This window comes from Vespula pensylvanica, chromosome 4 (assembly GCF_014466175.1).
Source record: "Vespula pensylvanica isolate Volc-1 chromosome 4, ASM1446617v1, whole genome shotgun sequence".
NCBI classification, from domain to species: domain Eukaryota; kingdom Metazoa; phylum Arthropoda; class Insecta; order Hymenoptera; family Vespidae; genus Vespula; species Vespula pensylvanica.
In genome coordinates, this window is record NC_057688.1 from 4508871 (window position 1) to 4527686 (window position 18816).

Here is an 18816-nt window from a genome sequence, read left to right on the forward strand (position 1 = left end):
ACTTTTCATTTGCTTTCAAAAATATTCGTAACCCTTGTTAAGATGAGCAACGATCGAAAAAAAGAAAAAAAACAAAAAAAAAAGGAAGAAATTGTTAAAACGATTATTTAGAATATTTTAATAAATGCTTGTAATCGATCACTAACAAAAAAAAAAAAAAAAAAGAAAAAATCGGATAAATCGTAACTCTTGTTGTTGCATAGAAATTTATACGACAAATGCATTGTTAAGTTTGTTTTCACATTGTTTGTTATATATAACTGAATTACGATTTAGTTTCATCATTTTTTGCGGTCATTGCACGTTCCGTCTTTTATTATTAAAACGTTATACGGTCGATAAAAAGTACTTAAGTAAGTACTCACTTTTCGGTTTTGGATCACTTCCATATAGGAAAATGTCATCGAAGAAGAACAAGCTGAAAGTTCGATAAAGCTAGACTCTAGAGTTCTTCGTTTACACGGAGAATGAGTGTGTGTATGAGAAAGAGAGAAAGAGAGAAAGAGAAAGAGAGGTGGAAGCGTATAGTAAGGGTCGAATCTCCCGAATCATAGTTTAGTAGAGCGGTGCGCGGCCACGAGCTCGGCCGTTCATCGGCCAGCGCGATGCTGTTTTGCACTTTTGTGCGAACAGCATTTTCCGCATCCCTTGGTGCCGTTGTCCAGATAGTGATCTTGGTTTTACAAAGTTCTACCACATCGAGGGTTCAAGCTACTCTGCCACCTGGTGCTGGTTAGTTTAAATTTGCCTACCCTTCGAGCAAATATTTCTTCAATTTCTCTTTGAATATTTTGTCGAATTTATCAAACGATAAAAAGAATGAACGCAATTCTTTTTCATACAAAATATAATTTTTCTTTGCTTGCTCTAGAAAGAAAGAAAGTATTTATTCGTTTGTCCGAATAAGTTACATTTATCGGTACAATTCGTTATAGTCATTAGTTCATTCATGAAAATATCAAAGAGTGATTACGAATCGTTGGATATTTTTTTCTAATATAAATACATTCAATGTTATATCGTTTGGATCAATTCGCAGCACCGTAATATCTATAAATAATAATCGAGCATTAAATTGTTTAAACAAGTCTAAAGTTTCGTTCTTAAAACACGATATATGAAAGAGATATGAATGAGATTTTGATCGTGTCGAGTTATCGGTTGAATTTTTATTTAGAGACGATGTGAAAAAGAGGGTTTAGAGATTTGAGCTACGAGATACACGTGGTCGATCGATTCTCGTCGTCGTCGTCGTCGTCGTCGTCGTCGTCGTCGTCATCTAGTTGAAAACACAGATAGACTATGTCCGTGTTTTATGCGCGTGTTTATCGTATATGTGTATTCCGACGATATCACTTCCGCTTTTAATTCCATCGACCTTGTCCGTGCATTTTCGCATTCGTCGTTCCGCCGGTTAAATTCGCATATATGTACGTATAGAGATAGAAAGTCACCGGCAGGTTAGAGGGTAGTACACTTAAGTAATTCAACGCTCGCCGCAGGTGCGCGTCAGGTAATCGATATTATTATCGGCACGATACTTACGACACGTGGGACGCGTGCCATTCGTTCGATGATTCGTCACGAATCTATGTTATTTTTCTCTCGAAATTCCATTGAAAAAAGAAAGGAGAACGAAACGAGAATACACGATGCATCTTTATTTTTAATCAACGAAGAAAACGAATTAATAAAGTTATTATTAACGTTAACATTTAATTGTCTGATTAAATTATTATTTACTTAAATTATTAATACAGCATTGTTAATATTTATTCGTCGATTAAAAGTTCGTAAATTGAAATCATAAGAAATAGTTTCTTCTTTATTTTCAATAAATCGAACGATTTTTTCTTTTTCTTCTTTTTTTTTTTTTTTTTTTTTGTTTAAAACGTGATTAAACTTACAGTTAGGTACGGATTCGTTCAATAATTCATTCGATCGCCTATCAAACAGATTTACGTTTTACGATACACATTTTCGGTATTACTCGATGTATTTTTTACGAGGCAATCAGCCTTTCTTCTGAAACTAATAAGAAATTCGTGCTAAAGAAGCACGCACGGTAAAGAGTTTTTCACGAGATCACGTAGAAAGGCGTACCTTGGTTCAGGGTTAATCAAAATCAATTTCACCGATTCTCACCATAGGAACTCAGTTTTCTATTGATTTAACACCTGACCATTGCCGTCTAAAAATATCTTAGGTGGGTGGTGCTCATAAAGTCGGCGATAATGTACGCGTATGCTGCTTAAAAAAATGTGGAAAAGTTGATCGATTTATTCGAAGAGAGAAAAAAAGAGAAAATGAAAGATGAATGGTAATTCAATGATATGACCTATAAGTGGAAACGTTATTTAGAAATAGGAAAGTAATGTTTGCGATTGAAAAAAAAAAAAAATTGATCGATTCCGAGATTCGATTAAGATTTCATCATTTTTTTTTTTTTTTTGCGACGAAGCGACACTTCAATACGCACGAAATTGCGTTGGACGTTGTGACGACAACACTTCGGTGAAGTTTCCGGGCCGGAAACGCAAACCGACCGTAAAACCAGGTCGTCCTAGCGGCGTAGAAAAATGAAAAAGAAAAACAAAAAAAAAAAAAATACGACGAAAGAATGGACTTCGAACGATTCCGTAAGTCGTAACGTCATAATCCTCATTTTGGACTTATTCCGAAAACAGTTTCTAATAAAATCGATTTAGAAGATATTAAACAAAACGAATTAAATATTTCGGGGGGGGGGGGGGGGGGGGTCTTTAACGTCTCTAAGAATTTTCGATAAAATGTATATCGGAACAAAGAAAAAATTATCTTTTAACTGAAGAAAAAATAATCTTTTTTCTGATCTGTGTAAAATTTGTGACATTTGTCATTAAGCCTGATAATCAAGATTATTAATTTTAACGATACTGAAAAATTTTTTTTATTCAGATTATAATAAACAGAAAAACAAAAATAAGTTAATTATCGATTTCTAACTTCTAACGGTTAGAGTTCCGACCTAGTCACCGTTAAAATAAAATAGATGGTAAAGAACCACAAAGAACTAGGTAAAACTATATATATATATATATATATATAAAAAAATGAAACGTATACTTTTTCCTATTTTAAAGACAAGCCATTTGTCCGACCCAGTTAAAGACTTCTAATCGCATAGGATGTAGGATACGGTTGCATAAAATATAACCCTGGGGAAGATATTCCACCATACACGTGTGTCATATCGATGATTGCATCTTGGAATATACTTCGTTCGTTCCTTAGATTTATTTATCTTTAATATTCATAGTTCATTCGATTTTGGTCGTATACGTCGAACGTACGAAGAAAAGAAAAAAAAAACGAGATTATTAAAATCGTATTATCAGATCTAATCGGATCTCTACACCATTCCATGTAATATATATATATATATATATATATATATATATACTTTTTATAGTCGTAGTTATTTGCTTCATTCATTAAATTTTGGTTGTACTCAAAGAGGAGAGAAAAAAAAAACGAATACGGAAGTTGAAGGTATTCCGACGAGTGTTTTAGCTTCCGTTTAAAAACTAATATTTTTCCGAGCTGTGTGCGAGGAAATGATGCAATTTTCACGAGACACATGGCCGTCTCTCTGTCACGAGATCGCGTGATAAGAGAACAGGTATATACGTTTATACGCGATATAGCGAAGCTCATTGGTTCGTTTCCGAGGACGATCGGTTCATCCCTAGCGTTGTCGTGACACGAGTTCACCCTCACCGAGGTATAGGTCGTTGCTCTTTCTCGTCGATTAAGATCGAAAGGGTTTTTCCAGCATTTACATTATTCAACATATTAAAGTACGTAATCGTCATTAAAAAAATTCTCGTAAAAGTATAGATCTTTTTAACTACTTTTCTTTTTTTAATAATCGTATACTTTCATTGCTTTAAATCTAATCGATTAATTTATTTCATTTTCTAGTAATATTACCATAAGAAAAAAATAACGATTTTTATGATTTATCTTTATACATTAGTAATTATTTATTTTTATTATTAATATTGTTTATTAATTGATCTAGATCTAATTGATGTGTATGTATATTATATATCATCTGCTGATTATGATTCTTAATCGTTATTGTAGTTTTGTCATATAATTGATTAGTAATGATTTATTATCTCCACTTTTGTAAATTATATTTTATCCTTTTTATATTTAGAATGACACGAGGTATCAATTCATAAAAAAAAAAAAAAAAAAAAAAAAAAAAAAAAAAAAAAAAAAAAAAAAAAAAAAGTTCGTTCTGTTTTCCAATTGCAGAAGATGAGATAATTTTGATCGAACATCTACCTGGTCGTCGAGTTCATCTACAAGACTTTTTTTGGACCGGTATAGATGACGCACCACCATGGGTGGATCCAAATCAAGGTTTGACCTTCTACGAGACCAGAACGGTTCATCACACTGTCACTATTTATTCTCCAAACGATTACGACGATAAAAGTGCTTCGGCGCCTGCACCTCCACATGGATCCACTCCTCAGGGACCTGGATGTACCACTTGCATTAATCCCACTCCGCGTTTGGATGAAGACGAGGACCAAGATATTGGGATTCTGATTGGTGAAGATCCTGGACCCAGGTTATTAATGACTACTATATAAAAGGAAAACAAAAAAAAAAAAAAAAGGAAAAAAAAATTATCTGTAATTATGTACATACGTTTCTGACAGAATCGTGTAATAGAAAAATGTTATGAACGAAAGATTAAAATAATAATAATAATAATAATACTTCGGATTCTTGGCATTTCGTAACTTTTTTTTTTTTTTCGACGAACGAAACTGGTTCCATACAAGAACTGGTTTGACATTTATTAGATATTTATTATAATACCAATATGTAATAGGAAATTTGAATATCCAATTTTAACTGTTGCTAATATGTATCTGATATAATCTAATCTCAAAAGGAATTTATTTAATATTTATGCAAAAAAGGTACTGGTTATTGACCGTTTTACGAGCTGGGGAATCCATACCACAGAAAGTGGAGTTAAAATTGGCTCGTCTCTATCGGACCGCGTTTTCAAGGCAACAACAACGTCATCTTGGTCTTCTTTCGACCGATCCTCGAGCTCGCAGAGCAACCGAACAACGTGGCTTCCACGAACGAATGGTGAGTGCATCCTCGATGATGTCGCACCTTCACGTGATTTTTTTATATAATTATAACAAGATCGTATCATTTCAGACAACTGGTACGATCCTACAAAAGTCATCGAAAGAAAACGCAACGATTCCTACAGAAAGTTCAATCGAATTGAAAGAAGAGAGGATGATCGATGTATCGAAACGAGGAAGAAAATTTTTCGGGAAATTTCGAAACAACGACAGTGAAATTTTGGATAATGTCTTCAATAAAAATCAAACTCACGAAGATTTAAATTTGGGAGACAATGAAAAGTCTTCGAAAAAAGTAGAATCGAATTTGAATTATTTGGGTTTGAAAAAACTTCGATTGAGAAGTTTGAACAAACAGGAAGATGATGATGATATAATGCTTACAAATTCGTCGTCGATGATTTTTAAGGATCAGCATCCACTGAACTTCAGTTCAAGGTCACCCGTTGATTGGAAACGGACCGAAGAAAGCAATAAGGACATCAATTTGACTGGCCGATCAAAATTACGTTCTTTGGATGGTGTCGTACAGATAAAGATGCACAATACGAGCATAATAGAGGGCGAAGGTACTAGACTGATCTATTCCGTTCATCTTGATGGAAAACCTGTACCAGCTGAAACGGCAGCCAGAGATATGGCACTCCTTTCGTCTCAAGAAGTTGCTCTTGAACTTGGTGTACCTGTTATTATCCGAAGCGAACGTGAGTAATAAGAAACAACGAAGAAAAAAATTGATCAAATTAACATTCGAAATACTAAAGTTCATAAATTCTTCTCAATAAAATGAGATGTTTTTTTTTCTATGATCATCTAAAAGCCGAAAAAATATTTCCTGAATTTGTTTCTCTAAAAGCTATTATACTATGACAACAGAAACTTTTTTTTATAAAAAAGAAGGATTTCTACATCATTGTATTTTTATTTTCGAAACAATTTTCTCCTGAAATATACTTCTGTATCATCAAAAATAACGAAGATAATTTAGATGAAACGTCCTGTATACGTTCATTGAAATTATACGTTTTTAATTATAACTTCATAACACGTTAATCCAAGTAACGATTGATTTATTTTAAGATGATGACTTATTGAATATTTTTTAGCATATTTAAAAGAAACAAGACCCTTAGCCCTTTCGAGAAAAAGGGATGTTTGGTTACTGGTAGGAGCTGCTGGAGCTGCTGTAATCTTATTAGTCCTACTCCTTACTGGTTTGGTCCTAATAGCCAAGAGAAAACGAGCTCACAGTGCTGTCGTACCACCACCGAACAAAAGTATACTTAAAAAGGAACGGGATTACGTTCTACCATCTTCTGGTCTTGACAATACAGCTTTCTTGACGCCTGACTCAGAAGGCAAGGTAAGCAAATTTATTTCATTGTATCAAACGAGCTTACAAATACATATAATCGAACTAAGAAAAATAAAACTTGACTTTAGACATCGATAGGGTTAAAAAATCATCATGCAAGTTATCATAATCTTTGCCAAATCTTTTCCAATTAACGATAACAGTTCTGCATTAAAATGCAGATTTAATCGATAAAATGAGTGGTTTAGGGCTCATTTGAATTGCAAATTACATGTATAAAGTTCATTCTTTTATATCTCATGATGAAAGGTTCTTTTTTAGTCAGTCGTAATAAAGTTTCCCTTTGCGTGATAACGAAAGAATTCGAAGGGCCAGGAAAAAGATAGAAAATAATATCGTTAACGTTGACACGCGATTGTAGACGGATAAGGGCATATTATGAAGATGAATTTATTTTCTCTTTTCATTGGCATGACGATATCGATTTTAATGAACGTTGTTAAGGTTCGAGTAAACGTTCAAATTGCGTGTTAGAAGATACATACCCTAAAAAGTTTCTTCCCTTGTCAGATCGAAGGTACTAGTCAAAGGCAAACACCAGGAACCCTTTCGAGAACTCCTGATACCACCGACAGTCTTCATCGTAGCGTCGACGAATTTTCCACGGACAACGAGGAGGAATCTAAAAAACTTGCTGCAGCTAGTCCTTGGAGCATCGAGGAACAACCTTCAAGAAAAACAAGGTAATTGCGTTAAATACTGTTTCGATCCTGCGTCAAGTTAAATATGTAGATCTGAAACTATTTATATTATACCTCTAATAAAACAATATCGTTAAATAAAAATAAAATTTTGTTCGATGTTTCTCTATCAACGATGAAGTGAAATTATTAAAAGTAATTATTTCTTTTTCCTAAAGATATTTTGTTCGTTACTGATATAAATCGATATAAATTGTTTTTGGATAGAAAGAAAGATACAATAAATAAATAAAAAATAAAAAGTAAGAGAATTTATATGTACAAAAAATTAGAAAAAAAATCCACTTATGATTCTACTAAAAAGTTATTGAATTTGTATGAAACATAGAGTGACACAGGGAAGAATGACAAGAACAAACGCCATCGATCCACCAAGAACTCCAGATTCAATGGATACTATTGCCGATCATGCAGAGATGTTGGAATCACTTGAGAATGGTTATCCGAGACAAGAAGAGGTTCCAGTCTCTCCACGTTCTTATCTATCCATGCCTTCTTGCAAACAATTTCCAAGTATGCGAAGCGTCGAACCACTTTCAAGAGTCCTCGAGCCAGTAACAGTAAGCGATACGTTCGTGTGACCTACCGTAGCATAGTAACAGAGATATTGAAAGAATATTTTGTCCGATTAGGTCAAGCATTTGGACGTAGACTCTCCTGAAAGTGGAAGGCGCAAAGACAATGGCTACGTCGCTCATCAAAGAAGCGAAAAAATGGATGAAACATTTTTAACGAGAGCAGCCAGTGCTTCTAGAGATCCTGGAGTCGTAGGACCTATCGTTTGGACACTAAAGAGACAAGGATTATCTACCGAAGGTACGATCCATTTTTTCTAAAAACTTGTTAATTAATTTTTCCATCGACCTATACATTAAAATGAAAGCGAATCAACCATCTCCGAAAGAACGTCTTCGTTGTAACAATTAATAAAATAACATTATATCGAGAATAATGTTATTTCGATTCTCTCGGTGACGGTTTCGCAATTGATATATACATAGAATTTATCATCTAGTCGCACATTCTCTCGAAAGTATTGCATTATTATCAGGTAATGGTACGTCCGAAATATCGGACGTCGAACAGATCTTCGTGGGATCAGGTGGTCCCGTGGGTCGTGCTAGGAGACGTCTCCACGAACTCCTCGAGGACTCCTTCAGCCTCTTCGGAAGCAGAGAGCCCAAGTCCAGAGAATTTCAAACGTCGAATACGCGTCCGAACTCTGCCGTACGCACGACGGATGCTCTCACGATATTTACCGAAGGAAGGCATAGGTCAGTCAGTAATTGTTATTTCTCATTGGAAACTTAACACACGTAACATTTATATAACATTTATATAAGTAGAGAAGTTTCAATATTTCGTTTCTATCTTACAGTTTTTTCTTCTTCTTCAAATTTTATTATCGTTTTTAGTCCGACGTCAACTCCGCCTGCGGAATTAAGTACTCGACCTCGCACGTCAGCATCAAGAAGAAATTTGCCAGAGGATATTCCTGAAACTGGCCAGTCAAGTCACACACGTGGTACTTGGGGCTCGAGACCACTCAGTGCCGGTCCGTTTCACAAACCTAATCTACCAGAAGTGGATACCAGACGTATCCTAGCGGATTCTCAACTCTCACCGGAGGATCCAGCGGTACCTTTAATCAGCAGTATTAAGAAAGAACTGGAAAAGTTCTCTCCGCGATAAATGAATAAATTAACGAAATAGTTGAATTTATTTTACGGGACGCTCTTTTTACTTCGCGAGATTCCTAAATAATTTCTAAATCGATCGATATTGGTAACAATTTAAAAGTCCTAGCGTACATACGTATTTGTGCCAGTATAAACAAACAAACAAACAAAAAAGAAAAACGAAACATCATACACACAAGAGATTACTCATTAGCTTTTTTCATCGATTTATATAATTCTGATTTTGTTTTGATCAGTCTTGAACATGTGTCATTGTAAATACCATGACTCGATCTTGTAGGCACATTATTGTAAGTAATTTTCAATTGACGACCGACAGCGATAAGAACACTGTCGTGATGGAATATGTTCGACAGTTAAAATATACATGAATTTGATTAACGAGAATAATAAAACTTGATCGATTTTATTTAAACATGATACCTAACAACTTTCGACGTTATTAAGAATCATATTTAAGAATATATTCTATAACACATTTTTTGTTTTTTTAAAGTTACGAGTCAATATATTGCGAGTATGCTATACAACGTTAATAAATATGGCGATAAAATACTTTACGCCATTTTAGATATTTCGACGAATCGATCGTTATTGCAAAAGTCTTTGTAGGTATGCTCGTATCGCAGTTTTAAAGTGTCGTATTTTTTTACAAAAAAACTTATGTACTCTGGATGTGCTGGATCCACTTCGACAAAGAGATGACCTCCTGGTTTTAATGCCTTGGCACTGTATTGTATAAGAGGTCTGATAATCTTCAATCCATCTTCTCCGCCGTCTAAAGCTCTTAAATCTTCATAACTGCGTATATTCGAAAAAAGGACAAAAGTAGAAAAAAAAGAAAAGAAACGTGTATCTATTCTTAAATCTTAATAATCTAAGCTCTAGAATTACATACATTTTAATTTCTGGTTCTAATTTTAATATGTTCTTTGTTGGCACGTACGGCGGATTGCTAACTATAAAATCAAAACTTTTAGTTTCGAAATTCATACTTTCAGAAGATTTTAATGTTCCATCTTCTTCCAAAGTTGCCTGTATAATAGTTACTCTTTCTTGCAAGCCAAGCTTGCTACAATTTTCTTTTGTTAAATCGCAAGCATATGGATTAGTATCGACTGCTATACATTTTACCTAGAATAGTATGAAATTTACTCTGAACTATTTTAAACGATTAAAGATATCCAATTTATTTTAATCACCTGAAATAACGGTATCATTATTCTTCGAATTGTCCAATCACTATTTGCCTAATTAATTATTAGGAAATAATGTACCTTGTTAGAGGAGTGTGCCAAGGCTAGCGATATCGCCCCAGAACCACAACCAATTTCCAAGATTTCATGATCGTCTCCGTGCAAATAACTTAGTTTTTTTAAAATAATATCAACTATTATCTCTGTTTCCGGACGTGGAATAAAAATTGGAGGAACTAATTTCAAAGTAATATCTCGAAAATCCCATTCACCGATTATGTATTGAACTGGCATCCTGTAGGACTTCATTTTCATGAAATAACGTAATTTATCGTGATGTAAACAACGGAGAAAAAATTTCTTTATTTTTCGTACAGTTATCACATTTTACCTGGCCAATCTGCATTGACAAAGTGATTCTAACTCGTTCAACTGATCTTCGGTAAGTCGTTTATCACGAAAATTCGTCACATCTAATAGCTGTCGAGTAAAACGGAAAGCACGAAACTAATTATTTCACACCTACGCTTTTATATCATACGTTTAAAATCAGCGGGAAAAGTAAAAATATAGAATCTGGCAAGTAGCCAATAATAATGCGAATATATTGAACGCCATGACAGTTTAAAACATATATGTTATTACCCACGTGATTTCATATAGGTTAGAAAACAAAGGCGTATTTTCTTAAGAATTATTTGAAGAATTTGTCGGTAAAACAGAATCTGAACTAGATCGGTTTGTAAGCGATATAATTTTTACGAATACAATATAACGGAATAGCTAGAAAAAGATTTAAGAATGAATATTTTTACCTTTTTTAAACCTACGACATGTGCGACGATGTGCTCGATGGATTCAACGGGTTCTGGTACAGCTTCATTCTCAAACCGGTGACTCCATTTTTCAACGATCTCACTAATGGTCGGACAATTCGTAGAAGAATCGTTCGTAAAAGCACGATGCAATGGTACGATTCCTTTGGTTGTCATGGTAATATTATTTCCGATGCGCACAATGCTCGTTGCCGTACTTTTGTTAATCGGAAGAACGCACATCTTGAAAATTTGACGATACGACATCGTGTCTGGCCCGACGAGTACTGAACGACGTGTTGTTATCGAATGATCGGGGAGCACATTGTTGCCGAAGGGAGAGGCATTTCCTCGAAAACAGCGCTACCTATCGGACGAAAACTACGAATGACTGACTCATCCTGTTTTTCAAGCCACACAATAGCTTATAATATCGACAACATAAAATCGATATAAAAACAAAAACATTTCCGAAGAGTATTCTCTCTGTTTACGTTCAAATAGAATCGCAAGAAGGTTAAGATAAAGTTTACTGAATATATAGGGTGAGAAATTTCACCCAGTCGGTAAGTTATCGACCGAGGACTGAAGAAACTAACTCGATCGTTAAATAGTAGAGAATGTGAAACATTTTTCTTGGAGTAACGTCCGAACGAAAGGCGCAAGCGCGAGTTCGTACTCGTCGATGTTCGGTTGGTCTCGGAAATGATGACGAGAGGCGGGGAGGAGTCTCATGCCGTGCTATACGACGGTGTATGAGGGGGTGAGCGGTGAGAGGCGCGAGAGTCGCGAGCATACAGGGCAGTCGTCGCTGCTCTCGATCGTAAGTAACGTGCGACGTCGAGTCTGGCATGAGCGTCGTCTGCGCGACGCGATTGCATCGCGAGCTAAGATCGTTGCGAGAGCGTCGAAGCGACTGAGAGAGAGAGAGAGAGAGAGAGAAAGAGAAAGAAAAGAGAGAGAGAGAGACAGAGAGAGAGGGAGGGAGGAAGGAAGAGAAAGAAAGATACAAACGGAGAAAAAGAGAAGGAAAGAAAGAGAAAGAAAAGAGAAAAAGAGAAAGAGGAAAGAAAGAGCGAGGCTTTTCTGTGCGCACGGGACACCGATGTCGAGTGCGACGTCGTCCTCGAGCACGAGGACTCGCGTGAACGGGAAGAGGAAGAGGAAGAAGGTGCTGTTGTACGAAGAGGGTTCGTGTAACGACACGACACCTCGGCGTCGCTAGTTACCTCTCGTTGTCCATTGCGTGTTTCGTTCTCTGTGTGTGTGGCGTACGTGTGTGTGTGTGTATGTGTGTGTGTGTGTGGGTACGTTATTGCGTGTGATATATATATAATTTATCTGTATACGTGCGTACATGTACGTGTATGACGTGCGTGAGTGCAGTGCAACGAGCAACAGCACATATTCGGAATATTACGTTCGTGCTATCGCCTGGTGGTTGCTCTTGTGTTTTCTCAATGCTTAATACCAACCTAGACGTTCGTTCCTCGTTAAGAAAGAGAGAGTCTCTCCCGTGTCTTTCGTTCACGTTCGTTCCACGTTTTGATTAGGAAGGAAAAGCAAAAAACGCCGGCTGACCGGACACTCTCAACGTTCGGCGTTCTGTCACAAATCAGACACGAGATTCGCTGTGTCGTCGTCCTTGTCGTTTCTCTATTGCTGTCTTTCTCTTTTTCTCTCCTTCTCTCTCTCTCTTTCTCTCTCTCTCTCTCTCTCTCTCTCTCTCGTTTCTACTTGTCTTTTATACATTACTCTTTCTCTCTCTCTCTCTCTCTCTCTCTCTCTTTCTCTCTTTCTCTTTCTCTTTCCTTTCTCTCTCTCTCTCTCTCGCTCTTCACCCGACACGACGAACACGAACGAATGGGCGAACGGAAATACGAGCGATCGATTGGCGCTGTGTTTGGTGGTAGTGGCCGCTGAGTACGAGAAAGGTACGGTGAAAAGTGACAAGTAGAAAGAGAGAGAGAGAGAGAGAGAGAGAGAGAGAAAAGGAAAGACAACTCTGCACGTTATCTCTCTCACTTCCTTTCTCGCGTTCTTTTACGCAACGAGACGTAGTCGGTGTATTACGAACATACTTTAGCGGTTAGAAAGAGAATGATGGAAACTAATAGATAAAAAGAGAAAGAAGGAAAGAAAGAAAGAAAGAAAGAGAGAGAGAGAGAGAGACACAACGCAAAGTGCACGGCGAAAGTTGTACGAATGCCAATACATAGATGATTTACCTTCTACGATAGATACTCTCGCACGTGTGCTGTTTGCGAGTCTGACGTATCAACGAACTCTGAATCCCGTTTATACGATATAATCGAAGCAATCTCTCGGCCGCCCAACTATTCGCTTTCGTCGTCGAAGCTGTACTTTTAAATATCCCGCCAAAGATTCTCTCAATGACATTTATTCGAGGAAGACAATTAACTCGCAGTCGTCATCGACGATGACTGTCATTTCCGGATAGTTAGATCCGATCATGAAGAAAACAACGGGGGAAGTTGTTCCGGCCGGTGGTTCACGCCCTTGCGGCTTCTTCGTTCCCGACGGAGCGACAACAATAACGATTACGGGTACGGGTACGACGACTACGACGACGATCGAGCAGATACGATCCAACGAATCTAACTTGCCGGCTCGATAACTTTACTTGTATCACCTCTCGTCTCTCTATTCTTTTTATATATTCATATATATATATATACATCTGTCTCTTTCTCTCTCACACATAACCACGAGCACACGCACACATACACGTATACACGCTCGAGCCATACTCCTTTACTGATTCCATACACTCATCCTATTCCCCCCACCCTATCCTCAGTCCCCCCCTCCACCACTTCCAACTTCAACCTATCCCCTTCCAACGACAGTACTCCCAAGCAGCCAATGTCGATGCGCGTATTTTGTGTGCGTTCTATGTATTCGTTCGTTAAGTGTCTGCTGCTGCTGCTGCTGCTGCTGTTGCTGCTGCTGCTGCTGCTGGTGCTGTCTCTGTGTGTGTTTTGTCTCTGTGTGTATTCGTCGTTGTCATCGTCGTCGTCGTCATCGTCGTCGTCGTCGTCGTCGTCGTTGTCGTCGACGTTGTCGTTGTTGTGTTGTCGTCGTCGTCATCGTAGTAAGACGGACGCGTGTCGATGACGAGTCGCGCGCGATTTTTCGAAGTGAGAAAAACGCTGCCTTCGTGTCGGTGGTGAGTACGTTCTTTGTGGTTTGTTGGTTATACAGAAAGGAGAGAGAAAGAGAAAAAAAAGAGAGAGAGAGAGAGAGAGAGAGAAAGAAAGAGTGGGTGAGTGAGTGAGTGAGCGAGTGGGTGAGTGAGTGAGTGAGCGAGTGAGTGAGTGAGTGAGTGATCGTCGTCGCCATCGTCTTGTCAGCTGGTCGAACGTGCATCGTCTTTGAGGTGTCGCGTGAGCGAGAAAATGTTCAACTTCATGAAGAAGGCCACGGAGAAGGACGACAAGGAGAAGAGGAAGAGGGAGAAGAAGGAACGGAAGGATGTCAAGAAAAGAGATCGAGGGAGTATGTCTGCTGAGGAGCTTCTGCGACTCGATGAGGTGAGATAATGTGTTTCAATAAACATATAAATGGTATATTAAGTATAGTTTGTTATAGAAACGTGTATGAATAATTAAGAATTGCATACGTTTATGAACAAGTCATATAGATAGGAATCTGTAACAAATGCATACATACATACGTATATGCATGTATATATGTATATGTGTAGGCAGGTTAGACCTCTATGATAAAAATATATACAAAATATATAAAAATATATATATGTGTGTAATTTATAAATAATACACGTATGTTTAATTTATGAGATATCGTCTTTATGATACGTGTGTGTATGTGTGTGTGTGCGTGTGTTTGTATAAAGATAGTAAGAGGGACGATGCGCACTAACACACACGCACACGTGCGCGCGATGTTTACGTAGAAGTTCTTCGGATTGACCTCCTTCCTTAAGGGTGAATCTTCTTTATCGACTCGACTTCATCGATTGTACTTTCCTAAGCATTTGCTTTCACTAGAAGTTAAAATTGTTTATGTTGCATATTAATGAAGGATTAAATTTAGATTGGATATTCTGTGTATTAAAAGTTCTATGCAATTTTTATATACAATAAATGTTCATCTGTTTTTAATATTTATAATGTTTCGATAAGTATCTATATCTTTATGTTATAGAGATATGATATACAATCGAAATCGTTTATAAAATGAAAAGAAAAAAAAAAAAAAAATGATAATAAAAAAGAAAAAGAAGGTGGAAAAAAATTGCGAATGATTTTCGTACAATAGAAAAGAATTTAACAAGTGTGTCTGCGAAACGGTTTCGTTGAATCATAAAACGAGTCCATCGTAGAATCGGTCGATTTTATCTTTTGCATCAGACTCCGCGCCTAAGTTTACTACTAAACGGAAGTAGAATTCAGGTTGGACGATGCGTATGCGTCATGCGGAAGATCACCGATTACTTTGTTTCTTTACTGTCTTGTTTAACGCGTTACATTTAGGTCGTTTGTATTTTTCTTTCATAAAAAGAGTTTCGAAAGATACGTACAGATATGTGTTTTTCAACGAATCAATATTTTATTGCAACGAAGTGGATTATTATTATTATAGATTAAACTGACCTATTGACGTTATCGATTATATTGATAAGAAAGAGCGCGATTATCTGATAATTTCTCTTACCTTAGTAAAATCGATAGAAGATATCAATTAACGAATTTATTTATCAGAATTTTATCCCTTTCGTACGACGTTTTTTTTTTTTTTTTTTTACAAATAGCTTTTCGAACGTCATTAATTTTGACGTTTAATTAATTAAACGCGATAATCTTGGATCAAAAAATTGTACGTAGATGAAAAAAGAAATGAGACATAAATTTCGTTGTTAGTAATTACAAAAAATAATAATTTCTTCGATCTAGAGAAGTAAATGAGAAATATTAATATAAGGAGATATTCAACAGATTCGTATTACTTTCGTGTAAAATTTACCGCAAAATCGTTTTAATATCGGTAATTTTCACGTGAATTATAAAGTAATTCGATGATAAATGTGAATTGTAACATTATTTGAAGGAAAAAAAGGAGAAAAAAAGAAGCAAATCATATTTTTATCAACCGCGATAAATCTCTGCTGCCTTTCGAATCAACTCTTTCCACAAAGTTTTTCTTCCGATACGCTTTCGTGGTTACAATGGCAGAGTTGCGGTTTGAGAACGTCGTGAATGTCACGTCAAAGCGGATCTAGAGAGCAAGAAATTTGGAGAATGTTCAGGTCGCAAGTGCAGCGAACCGTCTTTAATGCTTCTTAGCAACTTTTCTAGAGTAAAAACGAGTTCCCTGAGTCGTTGATAAGTATATCGTATAATCGTTGAAGAAACGATTATGTGAATAAGTGAGTAAGCATACTATAAACTCGTCACTTGATGATCAATCGTGAAACGACTGGCACCACCTAAACAAATATTTGGATTTCTTGCGTAAATCCAATTGCATCGGCAAATATTGTTTATAATGATCTAGTACTATATTGATTTTTGTCCATTTAATAACGATAACGATGCTAACTCACGAGACGTAAATTTGCACAAGTATAACAAAAATTAGGACTAGGATTATTTGCCGAATGTTTTTTCTACTCGAATTGACGTATCTAAATATTTGAATTCTGTTTTCTTTTTTTTTTTTTTACCTTTTTTTTTCCTTTTTTTTTCATCGAGTAATTTTAATTTTAATCAATGCTATGCAATTGATAAGAAAAAAGCTAAGGGGAGAAAGAAAAAGGCAGCAATTTTTTGTGTTCTTTCTTTCTTCTTTGATAGGTTCGAAGATCGCTGAAGATACCAGGACGTAGAAAGGAAAAGGAAAAACTACCTAGCGGTATAACAGCGGACTATAGTGCATCCTTCTTTGCTCATTTGGATCGGGATCTACTGGAGAACACGCAGAACACGACGGGTGGAACAGGAAACACGGTGGGCGGTGGTACAGGCTCGAGTTGGACAATGAGAACGCCTGATGGTTTGACACAGAGCGACTCATCGGAGACATCATTGACCTCTTTGAGTACAACAACGACAAATGCCGGTGGACAATCTGGCAAGAATCTCCCTCCCCTTCCGCCGAAACCTCCAAAGAGAGGTATTTTAAAAGGGCCAAGATTGAGTATCACCAGTGGTACAATCAACGTCCTTTCGGAAGAAATCGTTTTACCGAACGGGAACGAAGGTGGTTATCAAGAGGCCAGTAATTTGTTGGTGAGGAACACTCTACAGAACGAAGTGATAGCCTATCAGAACGTTCCGCCTACGCACTCGACAAGCTTAGGTGCCATGGCTGCTAGTCTGACGAAGGACGAAATCTGCAGCCCTTCCGAGGAGGAAACGCAATCTTGGCGAGTATCTTCTCAACAATCTTCTCATCATCATCAGCATTTTCATCATCAACAGCAGCACCTCCAGCAACAGCACGAACAACATCAGCAACATCAACAGCATCATCAACAGCAACAGCAACAGCAACAACAACAACACCATCATCATCATCATCATCCGGCTGAGTCGAAGCTGCTGCAGGTATAGACGGAAGGATAATCCTTATCGTTGACACGAATACGACGTGAAATTTGATCTCGTGTGATTTCGCATTTTTAGGTTGTGACAAGTGCCAGTCCTTCGGCTGATTCCTTGACGGACACGACCAATTCGAGTTTTGCCACCCCACCGTTCAGTTTGTCACCGGTCGGTGAATCTCAGGGTTTCTGTAGATGGAGATCTTCGGCTTCTTTCGAGGAGCAAGGAGTCGAACTTCAACTACCGGAAATCGTGCCTCTCGAACTTCCGGAACCACGAGAATTGACAATCCAAAGACAACCACCCCCTCGTAACGATTTTGGTTTTTCTCTGCGTCGTGCCGTCATCGTTGAACGTGCTGCCAATGGTGTTACGCAAATGAGGCCTGTCATTTTTGCTGAACCTGGTACTCTAGTTCAACACAACAACGATACTGGTCTTCTACCGGGTGACCGACTCATCGAAGTTAATGGAATCAATGTCGATGATAAGTCTAGGGAAGAGATCATCGATCTGATCAAAGGATCTGGTAGCAGTGTCACGGTGAAGGTAAGTTGTTTTTTTATTAGTAGTGTAGTTAATAATGGTGTTGGTATTATTACGATGGTTTTTCATAACATATCGAATGAATATATCGCATAGTTAAAATATGAAGTCATCGAAACATTTTTGCTACGTAACAACACGTAGGCAGAAAGCATACGAAAGAGAATATGGAATGAATGATACGAACTTTTAATGAGGCATTGACAGCAATTCTGAACGTTTCAGTCCGAAGGATTAGCATACAATGAGCGAAAGTGCTTGTTTTTACAGACTACGCTCTCTTTAAAGTATTTCAAAATCTGAAAGACTCGTATTCTGAAGAATAAATGGATTGAAAAAGAACAGCCGTATTTATATCGGACTCTTTTAATCGATTTCATTCGTAACTTTTTCGTCTATGATACTATCTTATTTATTTTAATTAGATGTTTCGAGCAATTTATTTGCTTTTGATCGGAGATATCAGACATTAGAAATTTGGGCGTGGCTATGTGATAGGATATTTGATTCGAAAATTCAAAAGTTATGAAACTTTATGGATATGTAGGGATTAATGTCCTAAGTAAAGCGTTATTTTTTATGCTGTCTGTTTTAAGTCGAAGGTGATGAAAAATGTTCTTAAGCCTGCTCTCCAAGAAGAAATAACAGGTACTTTGCTAAGTAAAATTGTTTTCTGTTTTTATATATAATAAAAGCTTCTATATATAATAAAACATGCATAAAGA

General features: G+C 36.9%; 3 protein-coding genes across 9 annotated transcripts in view; 2 read left to right on the forward strand and 1 right to left on the reverse strand.

Moving 5' to 3' along the window:
• The first annotated feature begins 176 nt into the window (after positions 1-176).
• Positions 177-9086, forward strand: LOC122628661. Of its 3 annotated transcripts, none has more exons than XM_043811157.1 (10): positions 177-732; positions 4306-4627; positions 4986-5163; positions 5239-5872; positions 6275-6531; positions 7054-7226; positions 7573-7804; positions 7877-8060; positions 8296-8582; positions 8660-8775. In XM_043811157.1, the coding sequence occupies exons 1-9, from the start codon at positions 606-608 to the stop codon at positions 8553-8555; spliced, it is 2367 nt and encodes a 788-aa protein (XP_043667092.1). In that variant the 5' UTR covers positions 177-605; the 3' UTR covers positions 8556-8582; positions 8660-8775. The 3 variants fall into 3 exon arrangements, with proteins under 3 accessions (XP_043667092.1, XP_043667090.1, XP_043667091.1); XM_043811155.1 differs by having other exon boundaries at positions 179-732; positions 8296-8518; positions 8660-9086; XM_043811156.1 differs by lacking the exon at positions 177-732 and adding an exon at positions 2462-2639 and having other exon boundaries at positions 8296-8518; positions 8660-9086.
• On the reverse strand, positions 8630-13319 carry LOC122628669 (MTRF1L release factor glutamine methyltransferase). Of its 2 annotated transcripts, XM_043811180.1 has the most exons (7): positions 13184-13319; positions 10956-11322; positions 10532-10620; positions 10222-10435; positions 9843-10078; positions 9614-9745; positions 8630-8886 (listed from the first exon to the last, which is right to left on the reverse strand). In XM_043811180.1, the coding sequence occupies exons 2-7, from the start codon at positions 11220-11222 to the stop codon at positions 8865-8867; spliced, it is 960 nt and encodes a 319-aa protein (XP_043667115.1). In that variant the 5' UTR covers positions 11223-11322; positions 13184-13319; the 3' UTR covers positions 8630-8864. The 2 variants fall into 2 exon arrangements, with proteins under 2 accessions (XP_043667115.1, XP_043667114.1); XM_043811179.1 differs by having other exon boundaries at positions 8630-9745.
• Positions 12018-18816, forward strand: part of LOC122628657 (unconventional myosin-XVIIIa) — a 66114-nt gene continuing 59315 nt past the window's right edge. Inside the window, exons 1-4 of one of the 4 annotated variants that reach the window (XM_043811139.1) lie at positions 12018-12126; positions 14330-14509; positions 16796-17548; positions 17627-18094. In XM_043811139.1, coding sequence (XP_043667074.1) covers positions 12061-12126; positions 14330-14509; positions 16796-17548; positions 17627-18094 — 1467 coding nt within the window. In that variant the 5' untranslated portion in view covers positions 12018-12060. Of the gene's footprint in view, positions 12127-12904; positions 13523-13699; positions 14146-14329; positions 14510-16795; positions 17549-17626; positions 18095-18816 lie in introns of those variants that run through there. The other 3 variants (XM_043811142.1, XM_043811141.1, XM_043811140.1) reach the window with 3 other exon arrangements.